The sequence below is a fragment of the Dendrobates tinctorius genome, unplaced genomic scaffold, assembly GCF_039654945.1.
Source record: "Dendrobates tinctorius isolate UK_male_01 unplaced genomic scaffold, ASM3965494v1 ptg000019l, whole genome shotgun sequence".
Classification (NCBI taxonomy): domain Eukaryota; kingdom Metazoa; phylum Chordata; class Amphibia; order Anura; family Dendrobatidae; genus Dendrobates; species Dendrobates tinctorius.
In genome coordinates, this window is record NW_027361687.1 from 65,424,806 (window position 1) to 65,444,112 (window position 19,307).

The 19,307-nt window shown below is 38.1% G+C and overlaps 1 protein-coding gene across 1 annotated transcript in view; it reads right to left on the reverse strand.

The window, feature by feature from the left end:
* Positions 1-677: 677 nt before the first annotated feature.
* The window catches only part of NES (nestin), a 43,610-nt gene continuing 24,980 nt past the window's right edge, over positions 678-19,307 (reverse strand). Inside the window, exons 3-4 of the mRNA XM_073567154.1 lie at positions 14,923-14,996; positions 678-13,859 (exon numbers count right to left, since the gene is read on the reverse strand). Coding sequence (XP_073423255.1) covers positions 3,016-13,859; positions 14,923-14,996 — 10,918 coding nt within the window. The 3' untranslated portion in view covers positions 678-3,015. The remainder of the gene's footprint in view (positions 13,860-14,922; positions 14,997-19,307) is intronic.

Genomic DNA, 19,307 nt, shown 5'->3' on the forward strand with positions numbered 1-19,307 from the left:
GTTCTGTTGGTATTATGGCGTTCGGTCCAGGTGTGTGATTTGGACTGCAGTCACGGAACTGCTTTGGGGTTTATGAGCAGTGCCGAATCCTCCCTTTCACTTGGTACCCTATATTTAGCGTTGGGTACGCTGGTCGTGCACTGGCACACTTTTGCCGCTGCATCCGCCCTTTTGGCGCTGCGCCAAGCACACAAAAATGCAACACAATGCGTTTGGTGCACGTCGGCGCAGCGCCAAACGGGCGGATTTGCCAGCAAAAGTGTGCCAGCGCATGACCAGCGTACCCAACGTTAAATATAGGGTACACTGATCGCATGCAGCGTCATGCGATCAGAGGAGCTGACCGGAGGGGGTGTGGCTGGGGGGCAGAGCTTAGCGGCAGCCGTGCTCTGCGCCCTGTAATGGTAGTGTGAAACTAGAGTTAGTTATGCGTATTCTTGTATATAGTGATATGGACCATGCTGGTATAACCTGGGCCTCTTCTTCTGTATAAAATTATAAATGTACAGCTGGTATAAGTTTTGCATCCTATTGTATTTGGTGATATGAATCATGCTGGTAAAACCTGGAATAAACCAAGATTTTAAAATGTATATTTACCAAAAATTGTGCATTGGGCAGTATAGACATTTTCAGTGCTGACCTTTATAAGATCCATGAAACATGAGAAAAGAATATAAAATATTGAGTGATTTATTAAATCATTATAATAAAGGCACATTGTCGCTATCTTGCATTTCCTCCAATGTTCGTCCTTGGTGGATACAGCACATTCATTTGCTCAGTGGGTGTGGTATCCATAACGCTATTCCAGATACCACTAGGCACATTAGCGGTGTATACATTTTTGTCATATAAAATATAGTAACATTATATGTGCTGGCTCATATTATGAAAAATTCATACAAAAAGACATTAAATGATATATAGGCTCAATGCTGAAACAAGGCACAATGCATGAGTTGCAAGCATCGATCTATGGATATGAATAATACCAAGCATGGGATAATTTCCAGTTTTGCGCGCAGCCTTATAATTACTACCAATGACAACTAGGTATTATTGGCAACAATCCCCACATAGGAAATGTAAAATAGCAAGGGTAATACACATCTGCCATGGTCATAACTATTAGCTGGGTTGTCATTTGACCCCATTGCCATCCTTTTCAAATGCAACTTTTTGTACTGTGAAAATAAAGCTTTTATATATACTATGATAGAGCCATGGCATATTTATAACATGATTTGCCATTTCACTCCTTACTTATTAAGCCATGGTTCTTCTGGCTCTGGTTTGACAATTGGTACCGAGAGGGCTACCACCTCATATACAAGAGAAATCCACTTTGCTCCACAGTTTCTACTTACAATACACTGCAAAGATCAGGAAAATGGTGTAATCACTTTGTGTACACTAAAAATGTTATTCCTAGAGATACACATTTTGAGAAACACCTAGAATATAGGAATTTATGTATTAACTATATTTATATTGGTGGATGGATTATTTCTTCAAGCAGAGGTAAGTCAGCTGCTTTTTATAGATGATGTTGAACCACAATCACTTATTTCTAAAAAGATTCTGAGTAGACACTCGTGTAATTTAGGTCAAGATTATATATTAGCCAGTGTGAAAAGAAATCTACAGAGAGCATCATTCCTTGTAGAGGATTTAACGCATCTATGTTTTACATAGACAGCCCACTTATTTAATTAAGAACAGTGTAATACTTCAATTCCCCAGTGATAGTGCTGTGTGGAAATTGAGGACTTTGTACCAGGTTAAATCAAAGATAAAAGCTGATTCCAGCATCAAGACACCCTGTGATCAGCTTTTTTTTTGTAATACTTCTAAAAAAATGAAATTATCCAAAGTGAAGAACCCCTTTAAGACATTCATATCTTTAGGCACTGAAGCTAAAATATAATGAATTTATAACTACATTTACATCATAAATATAGACCACAATACTGAGGCGAAGTGGAAGCTGTCATTTTGAAGCTGCCATTAATCTGAGATTTATGGTGTTCAGGATGGCCTATAGGGTCTTCAGTGACCACAATTTCACAGAATAACTTGTAGCTAGTGGTTATTATGAGGGTAGTGAGGTCCTTTCTTCTTAAACCGAAATCTTGTTTTTCTTGGAATTCAAAATGGCCGCCTCCACTTAATTAATGGATATATAAGTCATGCTTTAACAAATAAAAAATCACTGCATTGCTCTACTTTATGGCATTACTCAATATACTAACTGACCTTACAATATAAAGTATTTATGATAGGTGGATCGATTCGCACTCTCCGATCCATCTGCCAGGTCAGTAGTATCTGGCCACTGGACAGAAACTCTGCCACTCTTTTGAGTAAGCTCTGCTTTTGATTAGCTGGGCACACCACAGTGATAATGTTGCAACAGCCCGGCTAGTCAAAAGCCTTGTTGGGGATGTCAGAGACTTACAGGGCACCCGTCCGGTGGCCAGAAACTGCTGACTCAATCCTTCCATCTCCATAAAGTATGTAATCATGACATGGTGACCATTGATGTAAATGTAAATACGCTAATGCACACAAGGAATATGTTAAGCAACTCATGTTTGCATATATAAGGTACCATGCAGAACATAAATAAATAGTAGGGGGAAACACTCAGAAAATCATTGGCAGAAGAGTCAAAGATATATATCTCAAGTAGAAATAAAAGATTCTTCATATAAAGGACTGAAAGGCTCTGGACCATGCACGGGATAATTCTTCCCATGGCTGTTATTTTATCTTTGATTGATCTCATTAACTAAATGGCTACAGGATTTTTTTTTGTGGTGGCTCTTCAATTTTTGATCCAGTTTCTACAGTAAGGTGGGCCCTTAAAATATTCCAGCTCTTCTTTCATATGTAACTTGGACACATTCTGCCAAATTGGACCTTTCTTCCATTTGTCAGTAAAATGGACAAATGTCCACTTTGACATAAATATAGTTTCTGTTGTTTTGTAATCAGCATTGTTTAGTCTAGTTACTCATCTGATGACCATGAATCTTCTTGTTGGCTAATTCTTAAACCTTGGTTTGCCTCACTGACTTCTTGCTTTGTGTTTACGAAACATTCATCCATCATTGATGACTTTATTTCTGTTGGGTCATCTAAATCCCTTTCACTAATATATGGGTTTATTAGTTTATTGGTACGCTGACTTTGTTCAGCGGAGTCTGTTTGATTCTTAATTGGGGAGGCTTCATCTAAATAACTTTCCTTATGCTCGGATGTTTCAAATAAAGATTGAAAAAGGCCCTCACTCTTCCTTTCCGATGTTGTAAATTCAATAATAGTGTCTTGATTTTTATCTTGAGATTGTGAATTTACTAAACCACCATCCAACTTTACAAAAGTCTTTGCTTCAGAAATTATGATTTCATGGTTTTCTTTGGTAGAATGTCCATAAAACATATGATCGTCTAAATCGAGAGTGGCCTGTACAGTGGTGTGCCCAAATATTCCATTCATTGTTTTTCCATCCTCACTATACTCTCTTATAAATTTGGATATGTTTTCATGTTCTTTGTTGGAATCAAAAGAAGAATCAATTCTTTCACTTACTATGTCTTTCTCTTCATCTGATGGTGTTTGAAGCTCTCTCTGTTCCATAAAACTACCTTCTGGAACTGGTTCTAGAGTCAATAATGGGTCATTTTGTTCAGCTTGCTTTGAGATCTTGGAATCAGTGTCACTACTGTCTTGCTGCTCATGAGCATAGCTGATCGTTGACACATTTGGGGAACTTTCATCTGAAGTTACTGATTCATCATTTTCAGAACTTTCTCCTGGTGGTTTAACATCAACCTTGATGTCTTCTTGATTAGTCCCCAGTGTCATTCCAACTTGTACTTCAGATTCTATCTTAGGAATATCAGGTACATTTGAAGCGACTATACTGTCTTCATTGTAGTCATCCAGTGACTTGGTAGAAGGTTCTTTTGTACTACCCTCTATGAGATCTACATCACATTGCATATATTCTTCTTTATAGACATCTCTTTCGTGGTCTTCATTATCGATGCTTTCTGTCTGCTCTAGTTCGAAATCTTGTTTGACTATGCTAGAATGTTCCATTTTAGTATAGTCTTCATTTTCTATTTTATCTTCATGACTTAATGCAAGAAATAACTCTGTCTGACCATGTTCTGATGAAAGAACAAACCCAGTTTCTATTAACACAATGTCTGTATTTGTATCTTCATCAAGAGTTAAACTCTTTTCTTTGAGTTCTTCTTCCTGCTCTTCATCAATACTTTCACTGACCATCTTCTCTGAAGATAGCTGTACTTGGTTTTCAGGAGGGGATATCTGAGTCTGATTTTGCTCCAAATGGGAATCTTTGCTTGTTTCAAATTCTTCATGTTTGAGTGATACTATAGCATCTTCTACCTGAGAAGTTGTGCTTTCTTCAGAGTTAGACTTTTCACCATCCATTTTGCTTTCTACTGAATGTTCTGACAGTTCAGCAGCAAGTTCTGCAGCATCCAGTGTTGAAGAAGAATCCTTATTTTCTAGCTTTGGCTCTACAAATTGTTCTGGATTCTCACTCTCAAGCATATCTTTAGGACCTTCACCTTGTTGTTCATTATAGCCTAAGACTATGTCTTCATCTTTAAATAAAGTTGACTGCTCATTTACTTCAGGGAGTATTTCTGATGATTGTGACGCCAAACTACTGTCCGTTACTTCCCCAGTTTCACCATCATCAGGACTTTGTGATTTGGTAATCTCTGCTGACTGTTCTGATGCTAATATTATTTCATCATCTTTTAAATTCTCTGTTTCATCATCAAGGTTGGGCAGTGGGGTTGCATCCTTCTTAAAGAATTCTTTTTCACAGTCTTCAGTCTTTGCGCTTTCTTTTTTCTCCAGTACGAAATCCTGTGTGATTAAGTCAAAATGTTCCTTCATTATATGCTCTTCTTCCTCTTTTGTATCTTCATGACCTGGAGCAGGAACAAATTCTGGTTCACTGTGTTCTGATGAAGGAACAGAGTAAAGAATTTCAGCTAAATCAATCTCTGTATTTGTATCTTCATTTATTGCTAGCCTTCTTTCTTCAAGTTTTTCATTATGGTCTTCACCAACATTTTCACTGACCAGCTGCTCAGAAGATTGCTGTACTTGACATTTCAAAGCTGTTGTTTCAAACTGGGTTTTCTCCAAAGTGGAATCTTTCCATTCATCAAACTCAACAACTTTTGATAAAAAAACTGCAATTTGTTCCTGAGAAGTTGTGGGTTCTTCAGATTTAAACTTTTCATCAACTATCAAGCTGTCTTCTTGATTTTCAGAGAGTTGAGCAGCAGGTTCTTCAGCTTCAAGCCTTGGTGAAGAATGTTCGGTTTCCAGCTTTGGCTCTACAAATTGTTCTGGATTCTCATTCTCAAGCAGATCTTTAGGACTTTCACTTTGCTGTTCTTTATAGTCTGAGGCTGTGTCATCATCTTTGAATAAAATAGACTGCTCACTTACAATAGGAAATATTTGTGATGAATGTGACTTCAAACTACTGTCCAATACCTCCTCAGCTTCACAATCATCTGCAGAACTTTGTAATTTGGATACCTCTGCTGACTGTTGTGGTGATATTATTATTATTTTATCATCTTCCAAATTTTTATTATCATGGATCGACAATGGCTTTGTCTCTTCAGTACAAAAGTTTCCTTCACCATCAATGCTTTCAGTCTGCTTCAGTCCAAAATCTTCTGCTACTAGTTCAGAATATTTAAAATCTTCATGGCATGGAACAGAAACTAATTCTGTCTCACTTTGTTCTGATGAAGGAACAAAGTCAAGAGTTTTGGTTAATACATTCTCTGTATTTGTAATTTCACTTAACATTAGAATTCTTTCTTCAGGTTCTTTTTTATGGTCTTTGTCAACACTTTGACTAACCAACTGCTCTGAAAATAGCTGTACTTGGTTTTCTGAAGATGACTCAAACTGGGTTCGCTCCAGCAGGGAATCTTTGTTTCCTTCAAACTCATCAACTTTTGGGGAAAAAACTGCAACTTGTTCCTGAGAAGTTGTGGGTTTTTCAGACTTTTCATCATCTACCTTACTACCAACTGGATATTCACACGGTTCAGCTGAAGTTTTTTCAGTATCCAATATTGCAGAAGAATTTTCTGTGTCCAGTTTTGCCTCTACAAAATACTCAGGATTATCATTCTTAAGTAAATCTTTAGGAATATCACCTTGTTTATAATCTGAGTCTTTGTCCTCATCTTTGAATGAAATCGAATGCTCACTTGCTTCAGGAAATATCTGAGATGATTGTGACTCCAAACTACTGTCTAGCACCTCATCAGCTTCACCACTTTCGTATGGATTTTGTAATTGGGTAACCTCTGTTGACCATTCTGATGCTAATATTTCATCAGTTTCCAAAATCTCAAACTCTTCCTCAAGGTTAGGCAATGAAGTTGTATCCTCTTTACAAAAATCTACTTCATGATCTTTGGTATTAACGTTTTCTGTCTGATTAGGTTTGAAATCCTGTGTGACAAAGTCAGAATGTTCCTTCATTATATGCTCTTCACTTTCTTTTGTGTCTTCCAGACAGGGAGCCGGAATTAACTCCATCTCACTATGTTCTGATGAAATTTTAGCTATTCCTTCCACTTTATTTGTATCCCCACCAGCTATTAGCCCTATTACTCCAGATTCTTCATTATGGTCTTCATCAACACTTTGATTGTCAAGCTGCTCTAAAGATAACTGTACTTGGTCCTCTGAAGATATCTGAAACTGAGTTTTCTCCAACTGTGAATCTTTTCTGCCTTCAAACTCATCATCTTTTGGTGAAAAATCTACAACTTCTTCTGGAGAATTTGTGGGTTCTTCAGACTCATACCTTTCTTTTTCCATCTTGCTGTTTACTGAATTTTCAGACAGATCAGCAGAAGGTTTTTCAGTATCTAGTGTTACAGAAGCATCTCCTGTGTCCAACTTTGTCTCTACAACATCTTCAGGATTCTCACTTTCAAGCACATCTTTAGGACAATCAACTTGTTCTTCATTATAGTTTGGGTCTATGTCATTATCTTTAAATAAAATTAAATGTTCACTTGCTTCAGGAAGTACTTGTGATGATTGTGACTCCAAACTGCTGTCTAAGTCCTCATCAGCATCACCACTATCATCAGAACTTTGTAATTTGATAACCTCTGTTGACTGTTCTGATGCTAATATTTCATTACTTTCCAAATTCTTAAATTCATCATGAGGCAATAGGGTAGTATTCTTTTTGCAAAAGTCTCTTTCATGATGTTTGATATTCATGCTTTCTGTCTGCTTAGGTATGAAATCTTGTTTGATAAAATCAGAATGTTCCTTCATTATATGTTCTTCCTTCTCTTCCAGACAGGGATCAGAAACTAACTCCATCTCACTATGTTCTGGTGAAGGAATAAAGTCATAGGTTTCAGTTAATTCTTCCTTTCTATTTGTATCTTCACATAGCATAAGCACTCTTTCTTCATTATGATCCTCATCAACACTTTCACTGACCAAATGCTCTGAAGATTGCTGTACTTTGTCTTTTGAGGATGTTGTCTCAAATTGAGTCTTCTCCAACTGTGAATTGTTTCTTTCTTCAAACTCATCATCTTTTGGTGAAAAAACTGCAACTTCTTCCCTAGAAGTTGTGGGTTCTTCGGACTCAGACTTTTCCTTATCCATTTTGTTGTCTAATGAATCTTCGGACAGTTCAGTAGGAGGGTTTTTAGTATTCGGTGTTATAGAAGAATCTTCTGCATCCAGCTTTGTCTCTACAACATGTTCAGGATTCTCACTTTCAAGCAGATCTTTAGGATTATCATCTTCTTGTTCATTATAGCATGAGTCTATGTCATCATCTTTGAATAAAATTGACTGTTCACTTACTTCAGGGAGTACTTGTGATGATTGTGAATCCATACTGCTGTCTAACGCCTCTTCAACTTCACTTTCTTTGTCAGTACTCTGTGTTTTTGTTGATGCTACTGACTGTTCTGATACTAATATGTCATTAGTTTCCAAATTCTCAAATTCATTCTCAGGGTTGGGCAAAGTGGTGGTATCCGTTTTACAAAACTCTCCATGTTCTTCAGTATCCACACTTTCTGCCTGATTAAATTTGAAATCCTGTGTGAGGAAGTCAGAATATTCCTTCATTATATGTTCTTTCTCCTCTTTTTTATTACCTAGATATGGATCAGGAACTAACTCTGACTCACTATGTTCTGATGAAGGCACAAAGTCAAGGGTTTTTGTTGACATATTCTTTGCATCTTCACTGAATGTTATCCTCCTTGCATCATGTTCTTCATTATTGTCTTCATCAACAATTTCACTGACCAGCTTCTCTGTCAACAACTTTCCTTGGTCCTCTGAAGCTATTGTCTCAAACTGTATGTTCCACAAATTGGAATCTTTGGCTTCTTCAAACTCATCAACTGTCAATGAAAAAATATCTACTTTTTCCTGAAAAGTTGTGGATTCTTCAAAGTTTTCATCATCCAGCTTGCTTTCTAGACTTCCAGACAGAACAATAGCAGATTCTTCAGTATCTAGTGTTTCAGAACAAGTTTCCGCCTCCAGTTTGGGCTCTTCAAATTGATCTGGATTTTTATTTTCAGGCAGTTCTTTAGGACTTTCACCTTTTTCGTTATAGTCTTTGTCTTTAAATAAATTTGACTTTTCACTTACTTCAGGGATGTTTTGTGATAATTGCGACCCATAATTTCTCTCTAACACCTGCATTGCTTCACCTTCATTTGCAGGACTTTCTGTTGCTAATATTAATTCATCTTCCAAATTCTTAGAGTCATCAATAAAGTTTCGCAACAGGGTTATATCCTCCTTAGGAATATCTCTTGTTTGGTCATCAGAATCAATGTTTTTTGCTTGCTCCAGTCCAAAATCTTCTGTGACTAGATCAGAACGTTCTTTTGTTTTATACTCTTTATTCTCTTTTGTATCATCATGACTTGATGTATAAATTAAGTCTACCTCACTATGTTTTGATGAAGGAGCTGAGTCAAGGGTTATGGTAATCACGTTTTCAAATATATCATCTTCAGTTAAAGTTATTATCCTTTCTTTGGGTTCTTCTTTATAATCTTCTTCAACAATTTTATTGGCCAGCTGTTCTGAAGATACTGTTACTTGGTCCTGTGACAATGATGTTACGAATTGGGTTTCGCCCAACTGAGGATCTTTGCTTGTTTCAAAATCATGCACTTTAAGTGAACCAACTTCAACTTCCTGAGAAGTTGTGAATTTTTCAATCTCAAATGTTTCCTCATTTATCTTGTTGTCTACTTTATCTTCAGATGATAGTTTAGAACAAAGTTTTTCTGTATCCCGTGTTCCAAAATAATTTTCTGTGTTCAACTTTGGCTGTACAAAATTTCCAGGATTCACACTTTCAAGCAAATCTTGAGGACTTTCATCTTCTTGGTCATGATAGTCATAGTCATTGCCATTATTTTCCATTAAATTCAACTGCTCACTTACTTCAGGAAATATTTGTGATGATTTTGACTCCAAACTACTGTCTAACACCTCATCAGCTTCACCACCATCAACAGGAATTTGTAATTTAGTGAACTCTGTTGCCTGTTCTGTTGCTAATATTATTTTGAATTTTTCCAAATTCTCAGATTCATCATCAAAGTTTGGCAATGAGATTGTATCCTTTTTACAAAAGTCTCCTTCGTGGTGTTCAATATCAATGGTTCGTTTCTGCTCCAGTCCAAAATCATTTGTGATTAAGTCAGAATGTTCCTTACTTATATGTTCTTCGTTCTCTTTTGTATCTTCATGACTTGGATCAGGAACTAACTCTGTCTGACTATGTTTTGATGAAAGAACAAAGACAAAGGTTTCAGGTAATACATTCTCTGCATTTGTATCTTCACTTTGAGTTTGCCTTCTTTCTTCACGTTCCTCACTATGGACTCCGTTAACACTTTCATGGGACAGCTGCTTTGAAGATAACTCTACTTGATCCTCTGAAAACGTTGTCTCAAACTGGGTTTTCTCCAATAAATGATCTTTGTTTGCTTCAACTTCTTCTGGAGTAGTCTTGAGCTCTTCAATCTTAGATTTTGCATCATATATTTTGCTGTCTACTAAATCTTCACACAGTTCAGCAGAAGTGTTTACAGTATCCGGTGTTGCAGAGGAGTTTTCTGTGTCTAGCATTGGCTTTGCAACATGTTCAGGATTCTCACTCTCACAGAGATCTTTAGGATTTTCATCTTGTTTTTCTGTATCGTCTGAGTCTTTGAATAAAATTGACTGTTCACTTACTTTTGAAAGTATTTGTGATGATTGTGACTCCAAGCTACTGTCTACAGTGTCCTCAGCTTCACCATCATCAGGACTTTGTGGCTTGTTAACCTCTGCTGAAGCCCCTAATGCTGTTATTGTTTCATCTTCTGCCAAATCCTCAAATTCATCAAGATTGGGTAATGGAGTTGTATCAGGAAGGGTCTGTTCTAACTGATATTCCTTACTTATTTCACATTCTTCACTCTTTTGTGAACATATTGAAATATCTTGTGAGTCCATAGAATACTCAGATTTAGAATGATCATAATCCAGATAACCAGCAGCATACATTGCATCTAAGTCTGTTAGGTGTTTTTCAATTGATCCATCAAAATCATATTTTTCAGTAAGATTTTTAGCTAAGCACGTATGTGATTTACTATCTTCTATGACATTTTCACACTGATGTTCTAACAAAAATGTTGATTTTTGACAGATTATTTCTGTATCAAAAATGTCTTGCTCCTTTTCTTTTTCTTCCAAAATGATTCCATCACTTTTCTGTTTGAAATTATCACATTCTACTTCAAGATCATTTTTCTCATCTTTTTGTGTTTTGATTTCTTTATCAGCAAACTTGCTGTTATGCTCATGCTGTTCAGCTTGAGCTTCTGCATCATTTTCACTTGAGAATCGAAGGTTGTTTGGGATGATGTTTAATGAAAATCCGACAAATTGCTCCTCACTAGAAACTTTTGTAAATGAATAGTCACTTTTATTATCCTCCTCAGATGCAACTGGTTCAATAATTGTGGAAACAACCTCGCAGCCAATTTGGTCTTCAACTTCTTGGTGATCACCCTTTTGTTTATCTTCTTCATGATGATAACTCTCTTGTTCTTCTTTTACTTCTTCATGATAAAGTTCTGGTATTTCTTTTACTTCTTGGTGATAATGCTCTTGTTCTTCTTTTACTTTTTGGAGATTATCCTCTTGCCCTTCTTCTACTTTTAGGTGATAACCCTCTTGTCCTAATTTTGTTTCTTGGTCATAACTCTCTTTTCCTTCTGCTTCTCCTTGGGGAAAATTCTTTTGACTTTCTTCTTCATCCTGGTGAAAGCTCCTTTTTTCTTCCAATACTTCTCCTGCCACTTCATCCAGTATCACATTTGTCTCGGATTTCAATAATTGACATTCCTGCGTTATAATTTTTTGAGCTTCTTCCACAATGTTATATTCTTCTTGAACACACACTTCAGTTTTAATTGCTTTGGTGAATCCTACTGCTGTGCAAACCACATAATTCTCTTCAATTACATCCTTATCATCTTCTTTCCCATCATTTAACTCAGAATTCTTCAATTCACCCAAACATGTATGTATGTTTCCCTCTTCTATTGGATTGTTTTCCAATGGCTGACTATTTCTATCCAACCCTTCACTTTCCGATGACAGTATCTCATGTTCAGGTGTTGACTGTACATTTAGAGGTTGTACATTGCTTTGCTCAATTTGATGAATTTCTTTACCTTTATTAGAAATCAAAGTCTCTTCATGGACAATTTCATATAAATCTTCCTGCTTTGAGTTTGACCGGATTTCTAGCAAACTTTCACCTTCTTCTTCATCCATGGTTTGGACACCATTTTTATTTTCAAGTTGACGCTCTTGTTCTGTGTCACTCACTGTCTTGAAATCCGCAAGCCCTGGCTGCAGATTGTTTTCAGATAACTGATTTCTTACTTTCTGAACATTATCCTTCTGATCCTCTGATTCTTTTTGGTTTATATAAGTGATATTTTGAGTAATTTCCTCTGTAGCTTCTACAGTTTCAGTTTTCTGATGATTATCATAACCCTGAAGAATTTGTTTTAAATCACTGAATTCAAAATTTTTTTTTTCTTCTTCGCTTACAAGTAGTGTTTGTTCGAGGTCATCCATAACCTGCTCGCTGGACTGATAAACTTCCTTGACAACAAGAATCCTGGTTTGTTTAACATTAGCGGAGTCATGGATGATTTCTTCTGCACTTATAGTTTCCTCACACTTACTATCCTCCTCGAAGTCCTCCATTTCTTGTTTCTTTTCCTCTTCTCTACTGTCATCACCTTTTGAAAGGTGGCTACTTGACTCAGAAACATCACGGACCTCAAACTTATCTTTTCTTTCCAAATCAAACTGTTTGTTTTCCTGTTTCCCATCACTACCTGAGTCAACTTCAAGAATTTCATCAACTTGGTTATAGGATTGTTGGTCAATCTTATTATCATACTCTTGGATTTTTGTACTTTGAGTAACTTGTTCTGTATCTTTTTTAGGATGCACATGATACTGTTCTAGATCACTTTTCTGTTCATCATAAATATTCTTCGTGAAGTTTTGTCCATCATCAGGCAAAGAGGTAATGTCTTCCATTGAAGAACTTAGCACTCTGAGGTTTTGAACCACACCCACTTCTTGATCTTTAAGAGTTGCTTCAGCACAACTCAAAGATTCTTCTAACTGGAAATCCTTATTAAGTTGCGAGCTTTCCTTTTGTTCATGAACCACATGATTTGTAACCTCTTTGTCAACATCTGCATTATTCAATGAGACTTGATTGTCAAACTCCAACTCTTGGCTGTGAGAATATTCAATTCCCTGGTCAGTAGTACCATCTGATGTAGGTTCATTTGTTTCATTCATATCTTTTGTATTTGTCTTAGAAAAATCTAGAACTTTTCTAAATTTCTCATTGTTCACTTTGATTGGTGTCTCAATATTTTGATGCACTAATGGCTCTACTAACTCCTGTTTTTCAACATAAAGTCTCTGACAAGTCACAGTTTGTCCAAAAATCTCTTGCTTTTCCATGATGTGTTCTTTGTTACTATTTCCAAAGCCTTCATTAATACTTAGTGGAGCCTCAAAGTCAATCTTTTGTTTGCTGGGTTTCTCAACAATGAGTGTATCATTGTCTTTGTTTTGATCTTCCACAACATTATTTTGCTTCTCAAACCCAAATTTCGAATTGACTTCAATATGTTTTCCTTCGTTTTTCAAGGAAGACTGCACTTGGGTACTTACAATTTCCTTTTCAATAAATGGTAGAAATTCAACCATATGCTCTATCTCCTTTAATTCTTTATTATTTATACTGGATGCGTTTCCATTTACAACAAGCTGAATAATTGTGTCCTTTGCCAAGGTCTCCTTAGTGACTGATTTGGAAGAGCAGGTAATGGTCTCCTCTTGATTTTTCTTAATAATGTCTCCTTTCTGAGGATGCCTTCTAAAATTGCTTGCTACTGAAGACGATGTTATAGCTGTTTTAGCAGAAGATGCTTTGGTATATTTAATGCCTTGAGATTGAAGCACAGAGCTTACTTTCTGAAATTCTTTGGTTACAGGACTTGCCCTGTTTGAAGTTGACGTACTTTTTACATTCAGGTAGCGTTTTGTACTTGGTGTCTCTGCACTTTGCTTTCTGCTTGAGTTTATTCTGTTGTCCTTGGAAATCAGCTGTTTAGTGTTTCCATGATGACTTTTTCTGAAGGCATTTTGTTCCAGTTGTAAATCTGTGAGATAAACGGAGAGATGCCTTTTAATACCTATGATCTACAAAGAGTAAATCTAACTAATAATGGTGCAATAGTCTATACAAACGAGTGAGTGAAAACACATCATCTAGTCTACATCTGCCTGATGTTATAGACTCTGTTGATATCTTTGTACAGAAAATTGTCATTTTGTTCACATCTAGACTAAAAGTTTACAGCATTTTACAGTACCAGCAAAGTGGATGGATTATAAATTAATTTTATATAATCTAATTGTTTTTGGTCAAGAATCTGTGCAGATATTGGCTCTGGTTAAGTTATTTAACTTGGCAGTCTCAATTTCTGTGGCATAAATGCACTTTTTGTTGTGGTGTTTACCCATTCCTTTCAATGGGGACCCTGAAATCAACAGATTAAACCCACTGGTCTGACATTATTTTGTTGTGTTTCTACATAAAAAAAACTCATAAAAAACAGATGAATAATCATGGATTTCAGTTTAGTAAAATCTTCACCAAATCCTTAAAGCCGTGTTCACACAAGGCATGTCCGATGCATTTTTTTTTGCCTTAACTGTTTTTCAGAAATTCGGTATAAATACTGCATTTTCAGAAAATTGTGGTAAAGAAAAAGCATTGCGAATGCATTATGTGCACATAGCCTAAGACTTTGCAATTAGAAAGGGTAAAATCTGCACCAAATCTCTAACAAAATCTGCAGCAAATCTGTAACAAGATCTGCAGCAAAATCTGCATGTGACATGTCCAGATTCTGTTGTAATATGTCCTCTGAGTATGATTTTGGGATAGGTGGCGCTACATACCACTGCTTGTTACTTAGTGGACTGTGAAAAATATCTGTCTGAGGTGGGGATGATATGCCGTATATATATGGAATAACATTACATGCCCAATAATTAAAGTTTCAAGGAAACCGTTTGACCATTTCGTGTGTGAACTTTATTCTTAAGGACCAGAACAATTATTTTAGAGATATTGAAATACATAGACTGCCATGAATTAAAACTTTTGCTATGACTGTAAATTTTTATTTATTGTAAACCCAAATGTGAGAAACTTACCACTGATGGATGAAGACATTTTGTAATCCATACCGGGAGAATATAATCTTGTACTTTCTGCTTCTAGAAGGGATCTGCAAGGAAATAGGAAAAAATGACTGGAAGGTTTTGACAAGGATTTAATATATTTAACAGTAATGATCAAATAATGTTTCTCTGCACAGTTGAGTTGAGGAATGACCTAAACCAATGGGACAAAAATCCATGAAACACGAGAGTCAGGTCACTAAAAAACACTACATCCCAGAAACTGGTAACAAAAATGCAATGGACACCAGGGAGAAATGAGAAAACAACTAAAAACAGCAAAAAATATTAATTGTTCATTAAGAACTACGTTTCGAAAACTACCGAACGACGTGGATTGGAGTCAACACAACTATTATAGGGTTGATCCCTTTGGGACCTTTATGTTATATCCATAGTCATGCACTGACATTTAAAAGTATCTTTTACTAGAATTTTTAAAATTTAAACTGAGAACATCCAGCTATTGCCCCTGCTCCACTGATTCTGGAACAGTTTTTCTTTTTATTCTATGACTTTCCGTTCCAAAGTTATGACCCCTTGTAATAAAGATACAAATATTCCCTTCAACCAACTGGGCATATACCACAAAACTTCTGTGTGTATTTGCATTTTCTAATCTGATGCTGACCAATGAAAACACAACCACACCCATGGACAAGTTTTGTGGTATACGCTCAATTGGTTTAAGGCAATAGTAACATTTTTATTACAAGGAGAAGCTACTTTGGAACAGAAAGTCATAGAGTGAAGCAAATTTTTGGGGAAAAAAAGAAACAGAATTGCAAAACTACTTAATATCATAGTTTGCTGCTGAAGGCACAGAACACCTGCGACTAAGATAAAAAAAAGTAAGGACTGAAGTCAGAATTATTAATTGTCAAATACACTAACCATTAGGGAATAAGATCAAAACCACTAAACATCAGCGACTGCATAATAATGCCACTGAATGCCAAGTGGACATTAAACTACTTGACACAGTGACTATGGCTCTACAACTACACAGCGGGAGATGACGGGATACAGTATAAGCCATGTGCTGGTCATAAAGAGCTTCATAGGCAACTGATTTACGCTGACCACACACATACAAATGCTGACAGCCAAGCTCTTATTTAGCCATAAATTCTTTCTCTCGACTCCCCCATACACATGAATGTTCAGCTCAGTTAAGTATGAACGAATTTTCTGAGTTAAAGAGTGATCATACTTTCAAGTAACATTTCAGTATAAGCTGTCGTGTGTACTTGAGAAACAACATGTGTGGGGTCACACGCATTCAGCAAAGCATCGCATTAGCAAAGCATAAGCAAAAGCAGTTATTCCATGGCAGAATCTAACACCCATCTCGATTCTCTTCATACAGGTAATCATTTCATTCAACTCCTGCACTGACGATCCATCTTGCATGTGTTCACTCTGTTCTATGTCAGCAAGCATTTTGTATTGGTAATCATTTTATTCAACTCCTGCACTGACAATCCATCTTGCATGTGTTCACTCTATTCTATGTCAGCAAGCATTTTGTACTGGTAATCATTTCATTCAACTCCTTTGCTATAATTCATCTGTTAAATTTTTCTCAGTACTTACTGTTGTATATCCATGGGGGGGATCCCTGTAGATGATATCATGGGAGAGGTGCTCTAGCATAGAGATGGAATCAGGACTAGCATCTTTGATCATCTATTCCACACCAGGGTGTGTTGAGCAGCTGTTGGTAATTTATAGCAAACAGCTCCCACAATCCGTCTCTCTTGTCCCTGTATTGGGGCCTATAAATTTAGAAATCTTCTAAGGGGTACACGCATGTGTGGGGTCGCACGCATTCAGCAAAGCATCGCATTAGCTAAGCATCAAGCAAAAGCAGCTATTCCATTGCAGTTAGTCAGGGCAGGAGTCAGGTCAATCACACTTTGTACTCCCTATTATCCATGTGCTTTATTTCTTTCCTCCTGTGTTCCCTTGCCATCCACATTCACCGCCCCATCCCCCCTCCATCACGACTCATACACATCAGCCCCTCTATACTTCCCTCTCCCATGTACAACTCCCATGCACTTCTCATCTTCCTGAAAAATCTCAGCCCATCTTGCCCATACACATCGCAGAAAAAACTTCTTACAATTCCAATAACTACTTGATCTTTATCTTCCTACTCCTACTGATTTCGGGGGATGTCTCCCCCAACCCTGGTCCACCATCCCCCAACCTCAACCTCTACCCTACCTCATATCGAAACCATACTAATCTTACTAATATTACTTGCACTCCCTCATCTCCCTCTTTCAATGGTGCCCTCTGGAATCCACGATTTGCATGTAACAAGCTTCCTTTCCTGCACAGTTACTTTCTGAACAACTCTCTGAATCTGTTGGCCCTCACTGAAACCTGGATCCAGGATTCTGACACTGTCTCCCCTGCTGCCATTTCCCATGGTGACTTAGAATTCTCCCATTCCCCGAGACCCACAAACAGACATGGTGGTGGAGTCAGCATACTCCTCTCCCCACAATGCACTTCTCAGGTCATCCCTCCAGTTCCATCACTCTCATTCCCTTCTTTTGAGGTCCACACCATCAGGCTATTCTGTCCCTTCTCCCTCAGAGCAGCGGTCATATACCAGCCCCCAGGCTCACCCACCCACTTCCTTGACCATTTCTCAGCCTGGCTGCCGCACTTTATGTCCTCAAAGCTTCCAACCCTTATCCTGGGAGACTTCAACATCCCCATTAACAGCCCCACTTCCACAGCTGCATCCCAGCTTCTATCACTAACCACTTCTCTCGGCCTCTCACAGTTCTCAACCTCTGAGACACAAAAAGACGGTAACACCCTTAACCTGGTCTTTGTCTAGCTCTGTTTATTCTCCTACCTAAATTACTCACCGCTTCCCCTCTCTGACCACAACATTCTCTCCTTCACGCTCACAAATCCTTGCACACCCCAACACACTCCTTTCCCCTGGCTCACTCTCCACATTTGATCCCATCACAGAAGAAGTCTCCAGACTCCTCTGTTCTTCTTGTCCAACTACATGAACTACCGACCTCATTCCCTCACATCTCCTCCAGTCTCTCACTATAGTCGTCACAACTCACCTAACGACAATCTTTAATCTCTCCCTCTCTTTGGGCATTTTCCCATACTCCTTCAAACACTCTATCGTTACACCACTACTAAAGAAACCCACTCTCGACCTATCCTGCACAAACAACTACAGACCAGTTTCCAATCTCCCCTTCATCTCTAAACTCTTGGAGCGCCTAGTCTACTCCCACCTTTCACATTTTCTCTCCACTCACTCCCTCCTAGACCCGTCACAGTCCGGCTTCCACCTCCTACATTCCACTGAAACTGCACTCATCAAAGTTACCAATGACATTCTGACAGCAAAATGTAACAGTGAACACTCGCTGCTCATTCTTCTCGACCTTTCTGCAGCTTTTGACACTGTTGACCACCATCTCCTACTCTCTAGGCTCCAGTCATTGGGCATTAAGGACACTGCTCTCACCTTGTTCTCTTCCTATCTTTCTGACCGCTGTTCAGTCTTTTGTTTGCTGGCTCCACTTCATCACCTCTTCCTCTTGCTATCGGCGTACCTCAGGGCTCAGTTCTTTGCCCCCTTCTCTTCTCTCTCTACACGGCCCCAATTGGACAGAACATCAGCAGGTTTGGCTCTCAGTACTATCTTTATGCTGATGACACACAACTATACACATCATCCCCTGACCTTACCCCCACTGTACTACAGAACGATAGAGACTGTCTGTCCGCAGTCTCCAACATCATGTCCGCCCTCTATCTGAAACGCAACCTCTCCAAAACTGAACTTCTGCTCCGTCGTCTACAAACCTCCTTAAATCTGATATTTCCCTCTCCATGGGTGGCACCATAAAAACACCTCGGCAGCAGGCACGCTGTCTGGGTATTATGTTTGACATCAATCTCTCCTTCACATCCCATATACAATCTCTTGACCGCTCTTGCCGCTTACACCTAAAGAACATCTCTAGAATCCTCCCTTTTCTCACCATGGAAACAACAAAAACCCTCACTGTCACATTGATCCACTCCCGCCTGGACTATTGCAAAGCTCTATTAATTGGCCTCCCCATTACTCGACTTTCCCCTCTCCAGTCCATACTTAATGCAGCAGCCAGCGTCATCCATCTGGCTAAGCGGTACTCGGACGCGTCCGCTCTTCGCCAGTTGTTACATTGGCTGATTGGCTGCCTATTCATTATAGGATCCAACTCAAAGTACTTGTTCTCACCCACAAAGCTCTCCACAGCGTGGCACCCCCCTATATCTCCTCCCTCATTTCTGTCTATCAGCCTAACCGACCGCTG